We start from the raw sequence: 22,101 nt of genomic DNA, 5'->3' as shown, positions 1-22,101 counted from the left end.
TTTCTCCTTGTATTAACCTACTTTTTGTCTTCCAGAACTGAACATTGGCATCACCAAACGGCTGAAGAACACTGAAATCCAGGAGGGAGAAGATTGCACTTTTGAGTGTATTTTGTCCCATGAAAGCATTGATGACTTCAACTGGACGCTGAATGGGAGCAAAGTGAAAAGTGGTGGGCGATTTAAAGCCTCTAACACGGGTCGGAAATATACGCTCAATATCAAAAGTGTGATTCCTGATGATTCTGGAGAAGTCGTTTTCACTGCCCGTGGTCTAATCTCCAAGGCTTCTCTAGTTGTAAAAGGTAATGAGATCAGAAAGGTTCTGGAGTTTGATTTCTCGGGTGTCTTTTCATAAGGTACGTCAGTAAGCCATGAAGGCAAACTCTTGTGATCAAAGTGAATAGCAGCCTTCTCTGTGAGCCTTGAAGCACTGAGGTTTTTCCTTAAAAACAAGTGAAAAGCTGACATTTTTTAATAGATATTTGAGAACTGCAGAATACACTGGGTAGTGTAATTGTACAGACAATTACTACCCAGACTATGTGCATCGGAGATAATCACCCAAGGTTCCCTAGGTAGTCAGTGGAGAGAAGAAACAGGTAGTTTTCAGACATGGTTCATTATGCACAATTAGACCTATTTTAAGCCAAAAGAAATTGTTCCTTGAAGTCCATTGCCTCTACTTAGCAGATCACTGCTGGCTGCAGTGTGGCCCTGGAGGGAGTGCCTCTGCTAGTTATCTCTATAGCATAGATATCTATATTTAGTGAGATAGATCCCACCCTAAGTGCATGCCTACAGTAGCTTCAGTGATGACAAAATGACATCCCCTGAAATGGATGCCATCAGGACAAGTCCTTAGTTCCTGTAAGCAATCATTAATATTCACTGAGAGCTCATAACTGCATTTAATATGTACTAAAGAGCAAGACTGCTTTTCCCTTCCCTAACATAATATGAATCATTCATTGGGGAACCTGCTGGATATTTGAATTGCAAAAACCCCAGCTGTATAGTGATCATGATTTTTATTCAGTTGCCTTTTTTTTTTCCCCTCTCTTCAGAAAAACCTACTGAGATTACAAAACAGCTGGAGGATAAAACATCCACAGCGGGGCAGGACATCAGCGTGAGCTGCGAATTGTCGAAACCTGATGTGAGCATCAGGTGGTACAAGGATGGCAAAGCAATCCGAAAAAGCCAGAAATATGACTTGCACCAAGAGGGAACACAGGCCATTCTGATCATCCATGACTCCACAGTCAAGGACAGTGGGGAGTACACCTGTGAGACAGAGGTCTCTAAAACAAAAGCCAGGATCACGGTGCAAGGTCAGTTGAAGCATGCACAGGGGCTGGCATGCACAGAGGTTGGGGTAAATCTCTACAACCTGTGGGAGATATTCTCTTCTATCATCTCCCTAAACAGGATCAATTTTTAGTTTTCAAAAAATGTCATGGATTAAAAGCTTTTAAAAAAAAAACCTCTGAAAAAACACCTTGTAGGTACTGAAGAATCTTATGTCCTATGTAACGAGCCATTCAAAAATGGCAATTTGAAATAGACTTTTTTGAATATGGGTGATCAAAACTATGTATGGTCTCTAAGACGAGACCTCACCAGTACCCGTGCAATGGCATTAAACTTTCCTGGAAATATTTTACCTGCTCTGTCCTGTGACAGAATGTGGACCTGGTGATCTTGTTAGATCCATTCCATCTCATAGGATGAGAGGAAACAGCCTCAAGTTGTGCCAGGGGAGGTTTAGATTGGATATTAGGAAAAACTTCTCCCCCAAAAGGGTTGTCAAGCACTGGAACAGGCTGCCCAGGGAAGTGGTTGAATCACCATCCCTGGGTGTATTTAAAAGATGTGTAGATGTGGTACTTAGGGACATGGTTTAGTGGTGGACCTGGCAGTTTTAGACTTATGGTTGGATTTTATGATCTTGAGGGTCTTTTTCAACCTAAACGATTTTATGATTCTACATTCTGTGACTCTACAAGTAGGGGCAGAGGGCATTCAAGACCACTCTGTATGCTCAGGACTTGTTTGGGTAACAAATCTGTCTCTGTCTCTCTCTTTTTTTTTTTTTTTTTTTCCTTCCAGAAAAACCCAATTATTTTGTCAAGGAACTTTCAGATCTGAAAGCTGATGAAAGTGGAACTGCAGTTTTTATGTGCCAGAGTGAGAAAGCTGCATCCTCTGTAGTCTGGAGGAAAGGCATAGCTGAACTCAGGACCAGCAGGAAATACGAGATCACACAGAAAGGACAAATCCTCCAGCTGACCATAAAGAACTTGGAGAAAAATGACAGTGATACTTACACCTGCGACATTGGTGATGCCCAGTCCAGAGCCAAGCTAGTCGTGCAAGGTACGCATGAGAGGAATATGATTGTACATTGCATTTCTCCAACAGGAAACATCATATGTGTAGGCAGATCTGTTTCTCAGCATATGGGTAGCGGGTCCACTGATTTCTGGCTCCACCTCACTCATGATGTATATGCACAGGACATTTGGACAAAAATATAGCAACATGGAGCTGGACATGCAGAGCAATTTGTCAATTTGAAGCAATTATACCTGGAGTACTTTGGGTATGATTTAAAACCCCAAATACTGATGTGAGGAGAGGCTGGCGTTCCTGCGTGTACACACGATGGATATGATTCAGAGTGCCTGCTATTAGATGAGGGAAAAATTATTCTGCCTCCAGGCTTTTCTCTATGTCCCTTTATGCCTCTTTCCAGTAGTTGTTTCCAGGAGGGGATGGGTGAATGAGTGCTCCAGGGATCTTTAAGTGCTTAATGTCCCTCTGCCCCTTAGAGATGAAGAGTACAACCCAATCTCCAACTGAAGAGTACAGCCCAGCAGCTTTTATTTGATGCTATGGCTGTAAATGAGCTGTGGTGGCCAATGCTAACAGCAGGGTAGTGTTTAAGGGGAAGGAGTGAGGTCGGGTTGTTACTGTTCCACACAGTTCCCTCACCGGAGCCCTGACTGGGAGAAACCCTTGAGCTGAAAATGATGAAACAATGAAGAGAATAGGAGGAATGACTCAAGAACAGTCACATGGAGATGCAGTGGCGGTGTCCACTTATTAATTATTATAGTTAGTTCTTAAAGACTAAGGAATAAAGCCAGGCTCCTCCACCTCTGATCATCTGCTAGAGCAGCCTTGAGAAGCAAAGAAGTGTGCTTAATCCCCACCATGGCCTCAGGATCTGAGCTACCTGAACTCGCGGCGAGGTTTCTAACACCAACTTTTCTGAGTGAAGAAATACTTGTCTGTCGCAAAGCTCAAGATGAAAGTAAAAAAATTCCCTGTACTGGTTTTCTAAGTAGGAGCAAGATCAGATATATCTCTGCATACAGTGATAAACTTATTTTATTTATTTATTTATAGTTAGGTGTATATCTATCTATGTCTATACAGGCAGGTTTTCAGGGCTGTTGTTTTGTTTCTTTTTACTAAAGCTGCAGTCAGACACTCCCTCCACTTCCCACTGTGTTTATGGTTGGACTAAGCTCAAAGAAGGTGGGGGCTGGGTGGTCCTATCCCATAGAAAGCAAGTTATATTTGCTCTAGAAAATCAGAGGGGTTGTCACAGAAGGGATCATCTGCTTAGTGATGTCTAGAGCCCAGTGATGCTGTCAGAGATGCATCCTTTCAGCCTTTCCAGGTAGTTTCATTAAGAGAAACTTTATGATGCTGGATTTGCATTGTACTGGCTACTTTTTTTGCTATATGTGTTCTGGTGCTTTGAAGTTGTCTTCATCCTATTTTGGTGTGTGTCCTATATATATTATCTTCCTGTGAATGGTTTTTGTGTTCCGTAACAGTGGAATTGTGTTTCAGTCTTCTGTATCATGAACATATTTCTTTCTTGAAATACTCACATGGGGAATCTTGGAGTTTTCCGTATCAATTTTTATGCTAGTAACTGAAGATTCCTGTAATTGATATATCTATGTTCCTTTCAGGCCAGAAAGTGCTAATAACAGAAGACCTGGAAGATGTCACTGTGTTAGAGGGAGAATCTGCCGTGTTTAAATGCAGAATCTCTCCTGTAGACTATAGCAAAGTGCAGTGGTTTTTGGATAAAACCCCACTCCATACCAATGAACTTAATGAGATCGAGTCTCAGCCTGGTGGATATCACCTGCTAATGCTGAAAAAACTCTCACTGAAGGACTCGGGGGTCATTACATTTGAAGCTGGTGATAAGAAAACATCTGCCAGTTTGGTTGTTAAAGGTAATTCAATCATAAAAACTTCAGGAGAGGAAAGAATGCATAGAAATAAGTATGGGTTAGTGTGGGTAGGTGAAAAAAAGAACAAAAATGCTACAAATATGGCCCTATCATATGTATATCTGTGTACGTTCAAGAATAGCATTACCTATATAATGAAGGTAGGGCTGGGGAATGAATACTTGGTAATCCTGGGCAACTCTCAGAGTGTTTACTGGACCTTAGATGGTAATGTTATACTGTAGTGATGGTACATTGGATGCTTTGCCCAGTTTTCCTTGAGCCGAGCTGATAGGGTGATGATAAATGAGGAGAAATCAATTAGTTTAAGGGGAAAAGAAAAAGTTCAACCAATATGTTTTTAATTTAGTTTTCATTGTTTGAAAGGCAACATTACGTGTGTTCTCTGCTATTCCTTCTTGACAATGAATTGTTTTATCTGGAAAAGTTAAACTGAGTTAAAACTGCAGTGTTAGTCTACTTCTATAGCGAAGGAATAAAATGAATGCCAGACAGTCCAAGACCTCAGGATTAGAGAGGTGTTTTCTTACTGGAAACATAAATATTTCTCATACCCAGAGTGTAAAACACACAGTCTCCACTGTGTCAGATCATATTCTCATTCTTTTCAGAATTGCCACATTTCTTGCAAAGGGCTTTTTCAAATTTTGAAAAAAAAAAAAAAAAATTGCCCAAATTTTGCCATGCTACAGAAATGCAAACAGATTATTTCTGGAGGTAAATTAAAGGTCTTATTTGAAAAAGCTGATTCCTTTTGGTAATGCTAATATGTGACACTATAGTACCAAAACCAGGTTTTGGTCTCCTGATTGATTGGATTTTTATGAATTAAAAAGCATTAAGCTAGGGGGGATAAGATCTACCTTGGCCAGTTTAGCTATTGGTATCTAGTTTAGGCCACTTCTATAAGCTGTGTGGAAAGACAAGCACTTCCAAAGAGCAGTTCATCTTCTCTGTCCTAATGACCTATTTTGGAAGTGCATATCTGGTCTCTGGAGGTGTCGCTCATCTTCCAGCAGTTATAGAGACATCCTACATGACCAGTTTGAGCTATCTGCCTGGTTTTTAGAGGACTCATAATGATGAGATGAGACCTGCTCTAGATGAGTGGCTTTGAGAAATCTGTATCACACCTCACTTTATGCAGAATTAACTTTTCCACATTCAGTTAGAAGGTTCAAACTAATCAGCTCACATGGAAAAGGGATTGGGAAAATCTTGCCTCCATCTTGTTCCTATTTAGCTAGATGTGAGAGAGATCTTATTTATGTTCTTCAACGGGGATATTGTCTTCTCAGTTTTTCCCAGATGGCATTACGTATTTACTGAACGACACTTTATGGCATGACTGGTACCTTCCCAAGGGCTTTATAGTCATGAACAACAAATTATTTGTTACTAACCTTGACCTGTAGTTTTGATAAAAATAATCTTGGGTATAAATCTCACAGATTACTTGTGATCTGAAAATCCACACCTCTTCTGAAACATCTCAGATGGTTTTTATGTGATTCTAGAGAAGCCCTGCATCTTCACAAAGGAGCTCCTTGATACTGAAGTCACTGAGGGAGAGGATGTGATCCTTCACTGTGAAACCTCCAAATCAGACAGCCCTGTAAAGTGGTGCAAAGATGGGAAGAGCCTTAGGAATTCTTCCAAGTATAACATCAGCCGGTTGGGATTTGAAGCCAAGCTTGTCATTCACAGGGCAGAAGAAAGAGACAGTGGCAGATATGAGTGTGAGGCTGGAGCAGCTAAAAGTAGTGCGGTTATTACTGTCAAGGGTAAGAACGTTTGGAGTGATGCTTTGGGTCCTAACTCGTCATCTAACACCGAGGTCAGAGTAATAAATTGAAATGATTAAAAACGCGAAACTATACTGGAAAGGAACCTCACGCCTTTGCACCACAGTGCAGGAGAGGTTCTCATCAAGTCATCTGGAACAGCACCCAGAGGGGTGACAGAATGCGAAATAGGAAAATCCTTCATCTTACCTGCTTTTAGCTCTGTGAAAGTTAAGTGCCTAAGCTCTCTAGAGAAGAATGCAATGGGTCAGTAGAGGACAGTGGGTATCTCCGTAGGAGATCCACCCAGCCTAAGAGGTAATCCAGAGAAAGAATAAATCACCTTCTGAAGCTGTCTCCACTGAAGGCCCTCTCCAAGGAGGGAGCTCATACGTCCACTTTTGTCTGGGGAATTGCTTTAGGCAGCCAAATTTATTGAGAGTAACGCACCCAAAGAGCGTGATCAGGCAGGAGGTGCTATCTGAAGGGTTGTTCTCTGAGCTGAAGCAAAAGTTCTTTTCTTAGACACATGAGACTTCAGTGTACTTCCCCAAGCATGTTGGATAAGCACCGAGTATGTCAGGCAAGCATTGGGTCTGAGCTGGGTCAGAACCGGGCTCATCTATTACCCACATTATAATTGCTTCTACTTGTCTTGAGTCGCTGCCCCAGCCTGAGGTTGAGGAGGAGCTCGGTTTCTGTGAGCAAAATCGCTCATTCACATGGGGAGGTTTGAGCAGGTAGAGGGAGGTTGTGAATGGCACAGGCTGTGTTTAGCCTTGACCGGTGGTTGTCCTGCATATATCTGGTATAACACACTTGGGAAGGGTGGATCGCAAGCTGCACCTGGATTAGAGAAGTCACTGTGAACAAAAAGCATTTGGGTTGTTGGAATAGTCAGCCTGAACCTCAGAGCATGAAGAGGGAAGGAAATCTGCTCACAGTATTTATCTAGAGCACAAAGAAACAAGCCAACTTAAGGCTGAGATCTGCTGTGCAAGGAAAGAGAAGACCTTGGTGATGTAACGAAGAAGAGAGGTGATGGTTAATGGTTCTGATCTTCTATGTCTTTCTGTAGCACTAAGATGTTTCCCCAACACCCATTACACACAAAAGAAAGATCTGTGTTGACTTCAGCAGGACCTGGGTCTCACCCATGATGAAGAACAATTTTCTGTTAGAAAAAAATGCATTCCTAATGTTACACAACAGCCCCATTTTTCCCTTCACAGAGAAGGGCGTGGATGGATGTGGGATTTAAACATACAGATTCAGATCACCAGTAGATGTGAAGGAGTCAAGTCATAAGAATAACTACAACAAATTACATTATTGTAGCTTTCCTTTATCTATTAGGGTCACACCAGAACAGCAAAATGCAAAAATAGGAAAAAAAAAAAAAAAAAGTCATTAGCCATGTAACACTGAGTGTCCCAAACTAGAGGTAAAATGGGAACAGAAGAATAGGCTGTAGTTTCTCAATAGCCACAGGACCTCTGCATCACAAATCAGTAGCTGACTTGCATATTCATAAGACATCAGAAGTCAGGAAGAAATTGACTTTTTTTCATGATCTGAGGGGAAAACATTTCGGTTGAGGTTTTTTCCCAATAAGTGCCTTCCCTACACTAGCTCACCTTAAAGCCTTGAGTCCCAGGCTGTGACAGAGCTTGCACAGGAATCTCCACAGGGACCCTTTCACGTACAGCTGTGCTTTCCTCTCTGTGTTTGCTCTGTGCTGTTTTTAAGTGTGCATTCATGTTGGATAAAAGTATGTTGTGGGTTTTTTTATAATGAGAAATCAATATTGCTTGTCATGACAGAAAGTGCTTTGCCATTTCTCTGTGTCCTCTGTGTTACATGCAAATTGGCCTCAGTAAAGTTCTATGGTTTTTGTGCCAGTGGTCAAGCTCTGACCAACCATCTGCAACATGCTGTATCATGAATAGCAGTACAGCATTTGCCACTAATGTAAATAATGACAACAGTAATAGTAGCAATGTCGTCAACAGTAGTTAGTGATTTAAAGGAAAATAAGCATACGGTTTCAAATATTTTTTTGCTGCTGTAGAGTACTGGCAGCCAGATGTGAGTTGTCAGAACGTGTTTACTGTTTGCTAGTGCTTTTCCATTCCTGTGGTTTTCTATCTCGATAACAAAGCCTGAAACAAAAAGGGAAAAGCGATTTCCAATCTTGTGTGTTTCCTTAAACCTTTGCAATATTCTTTTTCAGAATTACCAGTTCTTTTCAAGCAAGAGCTCCAAAATGAAGAAGCTAAAGAAGGAAAACAAATCAAGCTGACCTGTGAGCTCAGCAAACCTGATACACCAGTGAAATGGATGAAAGGAGACACTGTTCTCTATGCCAGCGAGAAGTATGAATTTAAGCAGCATGGTACTGTGGCAGAGCTCATTATTCGAGATGTCAAATCGATAGACTCTGGGGACTATACCTGCAGCACTGGGGAACAGAAGACCACTGCTCGGGTGAAAGTAAATGGTAGGCAGAGTTAGATATGTTACCACGCTTTCTTAATGCATTGCTTAATAGAGCTTCTATTAAAACCACACAGCACTTTGTGGCAGTGCAATCTACAAATTCATGCATAAAATTTAACGGTAAAATTGCATACTTGTAAGCACCTGCATATATTTCATTCATGTAATCTCAAGTTATGCACCTGGGACTTTAAATCTGTAACTTTCCACTGAGCAGAAAATACGTAAATGCAGAGGGCTCATTTTCTATACCCTACGTGCTGTAGTTCCTGACCTAACAGCTATTTTACAAGTCTGTGATTAAGACCAGAGTTAGAGATGGTGACCAGGAGCATTGGAGCACAAGAAGATGAAAACATAAGTCCAGTCCCTGGCAAACTGCAGGTGGCCAACTGATTAAAGTTTAGACCCCCAAATTCCCCCAAACATCCTTTTTAAAGGCTCTCAGATGCCATCTGAACTCCCCAAAGCCCTTAAAAAAAAAATACAGTACCTTTAGTAGTAGAGCAAAAGTAGTATGTGCTGGAGCAGAAAGCAGGAGAGATATAGAGTATGAATACTGTCTCAGAGCCCTGCAGCAGCAGGGAATTCGTTAGGTGAGGATGCCCAGATGCCTCTGCAAGGGTCCTTATTAAAGATTAGAGAAAATTCCCCCATATTCCTAGGAATCCCCAGTGAGATGATAACATCTGGGCGAGAGGTTTCTTCCTGCTCCCAAGCAGTATCACCTTGATGCCACGCAGCCAAAGGAGGGTCTAGGGCTCATTTGGAAAAGGACTGGTGGTGAGAGGTGACAGCTGTCGTTGTACAGCAGGTCAAAAGGGCATCTCCTAATCTCTGGTTCTGTCTTCTAGCTGTCCCTGTCCTTTTTAAACAAGCCCTGGAGAACACAGAAATGGAAGAGGGGAAATCTGTCTCCTTGCGCTGCGAACTCACAAAAGCTGATGCCACCGTGGTGTGGAAGAAGGGAGAAGCCACGCTCCAGGCAAGTGCCAAATACGAAATGAAGCAGAAGGGGACAGTGGCGGAGCTGGTGATTCATCATGCAGAGCCAGAAGATGCGGGAAGATACACCTGTGACACTGGAGACCAGCAGAGCACAGCCCACGTCAAAATCCATGGTAGGAATAAGACACCTGCTTGTGACCATTTTTTGTTCTTCTTGCCAGGGTCCTGCTAGCTCCTGCGCGTTTATAGTGAGCATTCAGAAAAAAAGAAAGGGATCAGTACAAACAAAAGGCAGCTCTGGCTAGGTCCGTTATGTTCTCTGTTTTCTAGGACAATAACTTCATGTTAAAAAATAAAAATGAAATATACCTGATAACAAGATATCTTTCCTTGCCTCTGAAATAACTGTTCTGCTTTCTGCTCCGGACAGAGGTGCTTGTCTGAGCTCTAAGCGGGAAGGTAAGAAGGGTCTTAGCTACATGGTTTGTTAAAGAATACGCAATTCTCTTCTGCACTTTCTCTGCAAGCTTTTCGCGCATCTGTGACCATCAGCATTTGGGCAGCAGAAGGGTAATTACCTTGATATTCTAATTATTGGGAAAGAATTGTTTTGTTTTTATTTCCTCCCTAACTCATGGTGTCCTATTGTAAATGAAAGTAGACTCCTGGAAATGCAGGTAGGTCAGAGCTTATTAGCTGTGCCAAGAGAATTTATTTTGGTTTTAAGTCCCGTATGACATCACCAGTTGGTCATGTTGTTCCTAAATTAAAATGAGAACGCTTCGTTCCTCAGCCGCCTCTGCGCTCATCCAAGAGCTGAAGAGCGTGGAAGCTGTGGAAGGTGGGACTGCCACCCTGCGATGCCAGCTGAGCAGAGAGGTCCCCGTGGAGTGGAGGAAGGGGCACGCTCTTCTCCGGCCGAGTAACAAGTACAGGATGAGGCAGGAGGGAACATTGGCTGAGCTGCTGATCCATGATCTGGACCCAAGGGATGCTGGAGACTATACATGTGTAGTGGGGAACGAAAAAACCACAGCAGCCTTATCAGTGAATGGTAAAAAGTCAGAAATATGCCATGAAACTCTGGAATGTTTTTGTCCATCTCTTCCCTCCTTCTTTCTGTGCGTTTCCTCACAACACCTACCTTTATGTCCTGCTTCTACTCTTTTCATCCTTCCACTTTTTCATGTTGCCATGTCACTCCTTTCGCAAGTCTCCATCCACGATCAGCTTTCACTATGCCCCATGTTGTGTGTGTGTGTGTTGTGTCGTCTTCTCACCTTTCCTCAAGTGAAGGGTGCTGACATACATGCATGTTTTTCTGAATTAGTATGGAAATGTAAGATTCCTTGGGATTTTCTGTTAAGGAGGGTTCATCACCTTTAATGGTGAGGATAAGTGTGTCATTTGTATGCATGATCCCAATCAAGATCACGCATCCTGTGATTCCCACAGAACAATTTACTAGAGATTTTTTTTTACCAGCCACAAAAAAAAAAAAAGGAAGATGGGTTTAAGGATAAGGGTGTTGAAATAAGGCTTAGGTAGTCATACAATAAATCACAATTCAGCCTCTGACCAGAGATCTGGGCAGGGCCTTGGGTTGCAATCCCTTTTCGTTCTGCATCTCTTAGCCCTGCCAATCCATTTCAAAAAAGAGCTGAAGAACGAGGAAGCCACTGAGAGCGGGACGGCCACGCTGCAGTGCGAGCTGAGCCAGGCGGTGGGCTCGGTCGAGTGGAGGAAGGACGGGAAGGTGCTGATGTCGGACAGCAAATACAAAATGAGACGGGAAGGGCGTTTTGTTGAGCTGGTCATCCAAGACCTGGACTTGATGGATGCTGGGAGCTATACCTGTGTGTGTGGAGACCAGAAGACAACAGCTGCTTTGAGAGTGAATGGTAACCGTTCTACCCATGTTTCTCATTAAGCCCCAAACGTAGCGTGTTTGAGAGCAGTTGCTGGTCATCCGAAGCCTGGTCAGTGAGATTTCTTAGAGTTTTCATGTTCTCGACTCTGTGGTGCCAAAGAGTCATCCTATTAGAGAATATCCCCTTGTATTTTTTTCTTTTTTTTTTTTTTTCTGTAAGGCAGCACAGCTATGTTGTATGTTGTTTTCTCTAATTTATTTCTCTCTACTCTAGGAGGTTTTACCCCCCTTTCAACTATATCCACCTAGCAGTAGTGCATTTTTGGTTAAATGTATACACTGCAGCCCAGTAACTCGCAGCAGAGTCCAGTTCATTTCAATCTAGTGCTGATTCCTTCTCTGTTGGTATTGCATCCTTCAGCCTTGCCTATCCTCTTCCAAGAAGAAATGTCAAAAAAGGAAGCTACAGAGGGGGAGGCAGTCACTTTGCACTGTAAACTGAGCAAATCGGCCCCGGTCGAATGGAGAAAGGGGAGTAAGGTCCTCAAGCCAAGTGAAAAGTACAAAATAGAGCAGGAAGGTCCCTTTGCAGAGCTGATGATCCGGGATTTGGAATTGGCAGACGCTGGTGATTACAGCTGTGTGTGTGGAGATCAAGAGACTACGGCTGCTTTGACAGTAAATGGTAAAAAGAAATTCTCAGCACATGCCCCAAGTAAACCTGTGTAATTCCAAGATCTCTTCCTCTTTTTCTCCTGTTTCATCTGGTCCCTGTATACTTTCTATCCTTCCCCCTGCTGATTAATTTTTCTATCCTGTTTTCCTTCTCACTCTTTCCTTTCACCTGATGCCCTCCTGATGCGCTATTTGTCTTCCTAGGTGCTATGTTCAAATGACAAGTGGAGTACACGTCCCCAGCTCAACACAATCTCCCTAGTCCAGTAGAGCTGCTTGTTTAAAAGTTTTCCCATAGGGATTGACCTAAAAGTGGGAATAATATTTACTTTTTGTAACTTAGACGGTTACACTTGTTGCTCCTAAGAGGAACAAGTTTTCATCAATGTATGATGCTACACAAGGACTATCTTAATGAAAAATAGCCTTTTTCTAAGCTCCTGCTATTCCCAGCCCTTTTTTACCAATTTTGGCTTAACTCTTCCAAAGCATTTACTTTATCTCTGCAGAAAGCTTGACAGTGTGTTTGTAACTGCTCTGTTTTAAGGGGCTTTATTTATAAATATACAGACAGTGCCGTGAATCAGGCACTCCTGTAGAACTGCTGTTTTTCTCATGGGAAACAAAATGCTCTGGCTGTCATATTGAAATACGGCCTCTACTTTTACCCCTTTGTTTTTATGGTGTATAAAGTAAAGGATAGATGGCTTGTCAACTAAGTTTGCAGATAGAGAGACTTGCTTTTAAAGCAAGTTGTAAAGCGTGAGGACAAAAAAATAAAAAATTAGACTGAATTCTCTTTTGAAATGTTAGAGATTGGAATAAAATCCTGGAGCGTGAAGAAGGTCTTGTGGCTTCAGAGACATGTGGGTTCAGGGCGATAAGAGAAGAGAGCGAGTAGGTCATGGCTTTCTCAGCTTTGATGCTGTGTCCGTATTGCATTTACTCTGCAGTCCTGCCTGCTCTTTTCACCAAAGAACTGACAGATGAAGAAGCCACAGAAGGTAAAAGTGTGTCTCTGCGCTGTGAGCTGAACAAGGCTGCTGCTAACGTGGAGTGGAAGAAGGGATTCAAGACGCTCAAATCAAGCGACAAATACAAAATGAAACGCAAAGGCGTCGTTGCTGAGCTTATAATCCAAAATCTAGACGTGACGGATGCTGGGAATTATTCCTGTGTGTGTGGAGACCAGCAGACTATGGCAGTTTTAACAGTACATGGTAAAACAAACAAAACAAGACACATACTAAAAGTAACTATCCCGTTTTCTCTGTTCTTTTGGACAGATACCTGGTTACCCTACCATCTCCTTCTTACTGCCAGACCCTTATCCCCAGCTCGCTGATGCCAATGAATTGCTCCATTGGTGTCAGTGCAGCCGGGGTGCATGGCACAAGAGGGGTATCAGTGTGCAAGCTCAGAGTACAGGCAACCAGGGTTGCTGCTACTGTTTTAATTAGGGTCCGTCATTTTGCTTTTCCCTTGAAAGTTCCTTTATTAGACTCCCCGTTATGCTCAAGCCCATTAAAATGGGTTGCCTTGAAGGGATTATGATTTAGGGATTTTAAGGTTTCATAAAATTCCAAACAGTTAGGTTATTCCCTGGAATCTTATTCCCATACCTCATTCCTGGGACAGCAAGGTACTTTTATATGTACTGGCCAGTTGTCATTGCATTCAGTCACAGTCCTGTGTAAAGCAAGCCCAAACCTTCTAAGGGACGACCATGCTCAGGGAGAAGTTTGATTTTTACTGCAACTGACAAGTTTCAAAGGATATGTCAGTTCAGGTGAAAATGCTTGTTTTCCCACCATGTATTGAAATGAACAATTTCATTTCAAACTGACATTTAGAATGAAACTCCAGTGTTTCTTTTTTTTTTTTTTCCATGTACAATGTCTTTTTGTTTGCTTAAATATGTGAAAACATAGCAAACATCCTCCCATTATGGTTTAAAAAGTCATGTAAGAAAACCATTTTTTTCCAGAAATTTCAAATTAGTATTTATTCTTTTTGCTTGAAATTTCACAGGAAAAAAAAAATGGGGTTTTCTACTTCTGTTTGTATTGATTTGTGACTCTGACTACATGTAAAATACCTCTGCAGATTACTGCAAGCATTGAAACCTTTCCTGGTGATGACATTTCTTTCCTCATATTGATTCATGGAGACTATCGAGAATCTATGTTCTTGTATCGATAAATCAGTTCAAGATAAGAGGGAAAAGGAAAATTAAACATTGATGTTTAATTTTAACTCTTTGGAGCATTACATCTCACTGCTCATATTGCTGTCCTTCAGCTTTGCCTGCATTTTTCAAAGAAGGATTGAAGAACAGAGAAGCCACGGATGGTGCAACAGCCACTCTGCACTGCGAGCTGAGCAAGGTCGGTGTCCCAGTAGAGTGGAAAAAAGGGGACAAGACACTCAAACCAAGTGATAAGTATAGGATGAGACAAGAAGACACCGCTGCAGAGCTGTTGATCCGAGATCTGGTGGTAGAAGATACAGGAGAATATACCTGTGTGTGTGGAGATCAGAAGACCTCGGCTGTCTTGACAGTCCATGGTAAAAAGCCATTCTCCATTACGATAGCAGTATCTCAGGCGATCCCTTTTCTCTGAGAGTTTTCTTTCCCACTTGCTTTGATGTTTTGATTCTGCAGCATTTTCTTGGTTTGCTGGCTGTGTTTCATCCCATCTCCCACTGTCTGTTAGTTTGAAACTGATGGCTTTATAGCAAAGTAAAGAAAAGGTGTGAGAATTTCTCATCTTAGACTGCACTTTTTGAAAGTGAAAAAGGCATCTGCATGTAAGGCCAAGAGTGAGCAGATCTCCAGCAATAAGATTATTCTCAGAGGGTTTGTCCTCGTGTCTCACCGACATCAGTGGATTTCAGTGCGTAACTTTCCTTCAGGTTCTTCAAAAACGCTAAGCTCAGTTAGTGAGAGGTTTTTTCCATTCAGGAATGTATGACTGTCCTCCTGTTTTTCAGGACTGTGATATATTCTGCCAAGGAAATGGTACTTTCCAAAGAAAAAAAAGCCCCAAACCATTATTCCACAGGTCCTGATTCAGGGAGTAGTGAAAGAGATTTTGTTCCTGTGTCTGCCGTAGTGACTAGTGATGAGCTTTGCTTGCCCCTCCAGAAGAAGCAGTTCACATACAGTTCCAACAGATGAAAGAATGGGTTTTATTGGAGACATGTCTTAAAGATAAGATGCTTCTAAGGACAGGGGCAAAACTGTGGAGGCAAAACTCTCTTCTCTCAGATTTTCTTCATGCTTTTACTTCCTCTTCTTTCTCCCAGCTGGAGGTACTTCTATTCCTCTCCTCCTCTGAGCTGGCACTTTCTTCCCTGTGCAAGTCGTTTCCTTTTTACTTTAGTGGCACACCACAAGGCAACTTGCTGAATGCTGCTAGCCCCCACCCTGTATTCCTGATATCAGAGCCTTTATGTCCTTGGAAGTGGTGGCTGAAAGGTGCACCTGAAGTTATATTACTAATTTTTTTTTTTCTGAAGCAGAAAGATAAATTACAGTGTCAGGAAAGGTAGAGATCTCCAGCTAGCAGTGCTGTCATCTGGGCCGATGACTTTCAATCAAAAGTCAGGTCATTAATGTTCAAGATAAATGACTTCAGTCTGAAATAGGTAGAGAGGACTACTGGAATCAGCTGGGAAGTGATGAGCACGCTGCAGAAGTCAATGTTAGAAGCAGGTCATGGTGGCAATTACCCCAGTGAGAACCTGCAGTAGTTTTCTAATAGGTGCAGTTTTCAAGAGTATATGATTTGTCTTCCCGTAATAGTGAAGGACTGGCCTCAGGACCTAGTCCTAAGTTCCTCAAGGTCTGGTTAATGATTTTGACGTCCTCTCTGTTTATATTACGTCCCATAGCTTTGCCTGCACTGTTCAAAAAAGACCTTGTCAATATGGAAGCCACAGAAAACGGGACGGCTGTTCTGCAGTGTGAGCTAACTAAACCCACTCCGGTGGAGTGGAGGAAAGGGCAAAAGGTGCTCAAGCCTAGCGAGAAGTACAAAATGAGACTGAAGGATACCATTGCTGAGCTGACCATCCATAGCCTGGAGGAACGAGATGCGGGAGATTACACATGCGTGTGCGGAGACAAGATGACTACTGCATCCCTGACAGTGCATGGTAAAATACATGAGTTTAGTAGGGATTTTGTGCTTTGTCATCTGTGATCTCATACAGGATCACAAACCAGTCTTGATCCCGTCTGTTATTTTAAATGATTATGCTGCTGTATCAACCACTGGGAATATCTTTTACTGAAAGTCCTTCTCTTAGGACTCAGAATTAGCACCATACAGTCTTTTCTGTCCCTGTTCTTTCATGTTAATGGAGTCTGGAAGCAGATAATGAAAAACTTGGTGAAGTCATAAATAGCACTTTCAGTATTTCCATTAATTAATTTCTCTAGGCATATCACTGAGATTTTACTTGTTTTTCTTGAATGGAATTGAAAGGTATTCTGTTATGATGAGAGCTGAGAAAGGCAGGTGAGAACAAAACATCGCAGCCTGAAATTTTAAGTAACATACTGTTCATTTTAATTGTTCATCTGATCTTAAGACAGAGCTGTGCGTAGTTCCTTGAAATCTTGAGATCAGCTTTCTGTTGTTCTATCTTAAAATGCCTTTAAAGCATACCTTGCAGTACTGAAATTGTAGTTTTACAACACTGATTTCCAAATCAGTTGTGACATGCTGAGTGTGGTGTGTTGCAAAGCAGAAGGCAGGGATGAAATCATTGTTTGACCCTCGGGTACTATATGTTCTAAAATTTTTAGTGATTAAAGGGTTTTAATCCAGTGGAGCAGTCAAGATTCAGTATTTCCTCAGTTTTAAAGTGCTCTCTCTTCACCTGTGATCTTCAGCCCTTCCTCCGCATTTTAAAAAAGAGTTGAAGAACGTGGAAGCCACAGAAAATGGCATGGCCACTTTTTGCTGTGAACTGAACAAGCCGGCAGCTGCTGTGGAATGGAGGAAAGGAGACAGGGCCCTCGAGACAAATGACAAGTTCACCATGAGATGTGAGGGCACAACTGCTGAGCTGGTGATCCGTGATTTAGATCTGACAGATGCTGGAGATTACACATGCTGTTATGAAGATCAGAAAACTACCGCTGCGCTAAAAGTGAACGGTAAAAAAAAAAAAATTAAAAAAAAAAATTACAAATTAATTGGATTATTTTCAACCAGCTGGGTTTTTTTTTAAGAGCATAGTTGTATCAGCTTTGAAATTGCAGCCCTGTGTTTCTGATGAATTTAGCAATGTGTGGTTGGACATGGGCATAAATGCCTGAATGCGCTAGTCGGTACCAGGTGCAGATCAGGTGTTTGTTGCAAAAAAATCAGATATTCACCTTGGTACTAACTCATTTTTTGCTCATGTTCAGTAGCAGTTGCTAAAGAAGGAAAATCATATTATTGTGATGTTGGTTGTAAAGATGTTACAATCCTAAAATTGAGACTATTACTATTTGGGAATGAGATATTTTTGATACGGTTTTCAGTGTTTCAGAATAATTTGACAGTCAAATTCTGCTAGACCACTAACTGAGGAGAAATCTCACGGAAAAGTGAGATTATTGCCTCAGGTATAGTTTCATTCATGAACTTTTGCAGTAATGATTTACATTGTGATAGAACTTAAGACACTCTAGTTTTAGGCTTTATTTTCTATTCTGGTAGGCAATCCTTAATGTAAGGTAGGGCTCAGTCTTGCAGAGTCTGAAGAAGTTGAGATTGGTTTGGTTCTCCATTTCATGCCATAGACCATACCATAAAAAAGCTCTGACTTATGAATCACGTGTTTTCCAGCTTTCCAAAGTCACTGTTTTATGGTTCTCAGAGTGGCTATCAATCCTACTTGATTAGGGAGGGCATTGCTTGTCACGTGTGGTTGACAGACCACAGATAAAGTTTCTTGAATAGCTGCCATGGTCATACATTCTGCTCATTTTGAACTCCTCAGCCTTGCCTGCACACTTCAAGAAAGAGATGAAGAATGAAGAAGCCACTGAAGGTGGAACAGCCACGCTACAATGTGAGCTATCTAGGGCTGCCTCTGTGGAGTGGAAAAAGAAACACAAAGTGCTCAAATTGAGTGAAAAATATACTATAAGACAGGAAGGTACTACAGCGCAACTGCTGATCCATGCTTTAGAAGTCAAGGATGCTGGGGAGTATACCTGTGTGTGTGGAGACGAGAAGACTACTGCAGCACTGACAGTGCATGGTAAAGAAATCAGAAATGAGAAATTTTTGTGTGATGTTTCTCCCATCTCCTCTGGAAGCCTCAGTACTGACACGCAATGAGTTCTTTCTCTAATCTTGCCATCATTAATTCTGTCAGTAACAGATTTTCTTGGGTTTTTTTTATTGTGAATTTTATCTAATTCTAATTAGAATTGTAGTTCCATTGATTATACTAACATTTTCCCTGTTTTCTTCTCCTTGCTCTTGGTGGTGCACGGCTATGCTGCTTTGCACCACACTGAAGGCTGAAGGGTGCCACATGCTTGTGGTTTTTGTTCCGTTTTACTTACTTTGGACTTGAGCCTAGAGAGATGGAGCAGCAGGAACATTCATACCTCTTAAAAAAGAGTGATCTTAGATTTAAAGTTATATTAGGATTTGACAGATAATTTTAAATAATGCAAATAAAACTAGATTCAATGCAACTTTTCTATATAACTCTGAGCAAGGATCACGTAGATTTGTATTCTGGTATTGCAGAATACTCAGCATTATAGTGTGAGAGTACTTCACAGTCCTCGGTCAAATTCATCTGCAGGCTTTCCTTGGAAGAGAGGGAAACTTTATTTCTGCTATTAACATAGGACAGTAAGAAGTAGTTTCAGCCATCTTGCTCACCTGGAGATTCAGTAGGTCAATGAGTCGATTTCTTTGCTTTACTGCCCAGACCTCTTTATCATCATATTTGCCAATAAAACAAGGATGGGTTCAGCCTCGAACTTCCAATTTAACCATGGAAAACAGAATTAGAAAGGACCTCTACAGGTCATCTAGTCCATTCTTGAGCCCCAATTTGCCATCACCTCTATCTAGCCTGCACTTAAAAACCTCCAGCGGTGAAGAATCTGCAGTTCCCCGGGACACTCATTCCACTGCCTAGCTATCACTACTGCCAGAAAGTTCTTCCTAATTTCAACAAAAGTCTTTCTCGAGCTTGCTTAAGTCATTACTTCTTGTCCTATGTCCTGTAGAAGTGGGGAAATATTTACTTTTTTCTTCTTTGTGAAACTAAGATTTGAAATTACAGATTTGAAAACTTTCATCGTGTCTCACTTCTGTCTTCTCTTTTCTGGACTAAGCACCTTCAATACTTTTACTCTTTCTTCATAGGTCATGTTTGCTAGACTTCAGCTCATCTTTGTTGCTTTCTGGACCATCTTCAGTTAATCCACCTCTTTCTAGAAGTGTGGTGGCCAAAAGCAGACTACAGCGTTCCATCTGAGTCTTTGCCAGAGTGGAGTAGGATGGAAGGACTTCATGTGTCTTGCATGTGACACTCCATTTTATACATCCCTGTTATGATGACTGCTTTATTCACATCAGAGATGCATTTTTTGACTTGCATTTGCTCCATGATCTCTTGTAACCCCAAATCCCTCTCTGCAGATCTTCTGCCTATTGTTCTCCATCTTGTATTTGTGGTGTTGTTTGTTCCTAAATAGAGTATTTTGCACCTGCTCTTGCTGAATTGCAGCCTATTTTTTCACCACTGCTTCATCAAGATCTTCTATCCCTAATCCAGTTTAACAAAGTGCTTTCACCTTCCCTCCCTTCCTACCTTGACATCATTTGCAAAGTTAATGACAACTCTGCGTTCCATTGTCCAAGTCACTAAAGAAAATGCTGAATAATACTGGGCTCCAGAGTATTGAGGAACTCTGCTTATCTCATTCGTTCATTGTGAGTGTAAATCACGGTTGAATATTCTTTGACTGTGGTTTTTCAAATTAGTAGTGATTCCTACTGTAGTTCCACTTATACCTAAGTTAAAGTAAGAGCTTTACTAAAATAAAATTGTGCAGCATATACTGTGTCTTTCTATCAGTGAAGCTTATTAATCTACATCAAGAAATATTACACTGGACCACTCCTTCATGAAGAGAAAAGCTCTTGGCAAGTCCAAGTGTATTGCTACAATGTTCTTCAAAGAATTAAAGTTAAGCTGAAATGGCCATAATTCCTTGGATCCTCTCTCTGCTGCCCCCCTCTTCTCTCTTTTTCCAAGACAAGCACTGTGAACGGGAGTCAGCTTGTAGATCAAGACTGGTGAGTATTCCTAAATCCACATTTTTGTCAATGGAGATCTAGTCAACGCAGTCAATGGAAGTCAGCGAGACATCCAGTTCACCTTACAGCAGACGTTTACATTTGGTCAGCAGATAGCTCTATTGGCTCCATTGACTTTGCCTGGATCTTTCTTGACTATCTGGAAGCTTAGACCCTTGGTTTACATGGTAAGAACTAATGTGTATATTTCAATCTGTGAGACATTTTTCACCTCTGAGTTTCTATTTTTTCTGTATTTGTGGAACATCACTCATTCTCTTTGATTTCTGCAATGTAACTGTTAATGTCTGATATTGCTTGAGCCTGTACCTTAAGTATTCCAGGACAAATTTCATCACACCGAGGTGCTTTGAGAATATTCAGTTTATTTAAATATTCTTGAATCCCTTTTTTTCCCCTTATCCTAGCCAGAATTCCTATTACTTTCTTAGCTAACATTAACCTTTAATATTGAAGAATTAAACACTTCAGCTTTCCCCGTATCACTCACCGTCAACTTACATTCCTGAAAGAGAGGTAGACCAACTTCTCCCTTCTTCCTTCTAATCTACTTACAGAATGTCATTGTATTATTTCTGTTTCCTTCTAGTTTAGGCTGGCCAGGTTTCTGGGACTTGTATGCTAATATTCTGATACAGCCGAGAGCCACAAGTTGAACTGTGAGCAAGGACAAAGAAAGCTCCTGGAATAATGATCTTGCCACCTGGTTACTGGGTACAACTACATACAGCATTCAGCTGCATCTGGAGACAGTTGGTATCAGCATTATTTTTCAGATTACCTTCCAGCCCCTCTTTCATGTTGGTCTCTTTGTCCATGAGGTGACAGAGTCCAGGAGTGGGGAACTGCCCTTCACCTTCTTGAGACATGCAGTGAACCTGCCCTTTCTGGTTTTGCCTCTACATTCCATAGTATTTCTTTTGTGCTCATCTAAACCTCTCGTATTTTATAGGTCTCTTGAGTTTCAGGACATTGAAGAATCTGGGGATTAGGCAGGCTGTTCCTGATGATCCTTGGAGTGAGGTAGTCTCTATAATTATGTCCTTAATATTGTTTCTTTGAGAAGTTTTCCACTCTCTTAAACTACCTTGTCCTTTACATTTGCTTCTGTTTCATCGTAAGTAACAATTCTTGAATTATTGAAGCTTGCTTTCTTGTTGCCCACAGAATTTCTTTTTGCTCTTCTTCATTGTTACTTGTCCTAAAGTCCATGAGCTTCTCCCGCTTCATAATTGGTGTGTACCCAATTATCTTCCACATCTGTATTCTCAAATATTTATTTCTTGCTGGTTAGAATCAGGACTAGTCCTCTCCTGTTCTTGTGTATATATTCTATATCCAAAAGTGGTCCCCACCCCATTCTAAATGCTTAGCAGACATTGTCCCATCCTACTGCTCCCATAGTACATATTATAACATTACCATCCAGTCTGATGTTCTGAATGGTTCTATTGGTTGTTCCAAAAGGGACAGGGTGTTAGGATACATCTGAACTTCCCGCTGTGAAGGTCTTACAGCAGATTTCCACAATGGAGACATCATCCTTCTTTTTCCATTTTATTGTTACACAAGCACTTCCAAGAGGTCTCTCTGATTCTGCTCTTCAGCCTCATTCCAACTCTCAGGCTAGGTCTGTAGGCATCCTTAACGCATAAGGTTAAAGCCTTTTCTTTTTCTCTTTAGCTTTT

General features: G+C 41.5%; 1 protein-coding gene across 1 annotated transcript in view; it reads left to right on the top strand.

Moving 5' to 3' along the window:
* OBSCN (obscurin, cytoskeletal calmodulin and titin-interacting RhoGEF) overlaps positions 1-22,101 on the top strand; it is a 175,955-nt gene that overhangs the window by 54,703 nt on the left and 99,151 nt on the right. The window contains exons 29-42 of the mRNA XM_010563262.1: positions 36-305; positions 1,068-1,334; positions 2,113-2,379; positions 3,993-4,265; positions 5,801-6,067; positions 8,301-8,567; positions 9,421-9,687; positions 10,308-10,568; positions 11,806-12,069; positions 13,013-13,279; positions 14,361-14,627; positions 15,957-16,220; positions 16,963-17,229; positions 18,063-18,326. Coding sequence (XP_010561564.1) covers positions 36-305; positions 1,068-1,334; positions 2,113-2,379; positions 3,993-4,265; positions 5,801-6,067; positions 8,301-8,567; positions 9,421-9,687; positions 10,308-10,568; positions 11,806-12,069; positions 13,013-13,279; positions 14,361-14,627; positions 15,957-16,220; positions 16,963-17,229; positions 18,063-18,326 — 3,732 coding nt within the window. The remainder of the gene's footprint in view (positions 1-35; positions 306-1,067; positions 1,335-2,112; positions 2,380-3,992; positions 4,266-5,800; positions 6,068-8,300; positions 8,568-9,420; positions 9,688-10,307; positions 10,569-11,805; positions 12,070-13,012; positions 13,280-14,360; positions 14,628-15,956; positions 16,221-16,962; positions 17,230-18,062; positions 18,327-22,101) is intronic.

Source organism: Haliaeetus leucocephalus, unplaced genomic scaffold (genome assembly GCF_000737465.1).
Source record: "Haliaeetus leucocephalus isolate CR32 unplaced genomic scaffold, Haliaeetus_leucocephalus-4.0 Scaffold0, whole genome shotgun sequence".
Taxonomy (NCBI): domain Eukaryota; kingdom Metazoa; phylum Chordata; class Aves; order Accipitriformes; family Accipitridae; genus Haliaeetus; species Haliaeetus leucocephalus.
The sequence above is the reverse complement of the archived record's forward strand: the minus strand, read 5'-3'. Positions and strand labels throughout refer to the sequence as shown.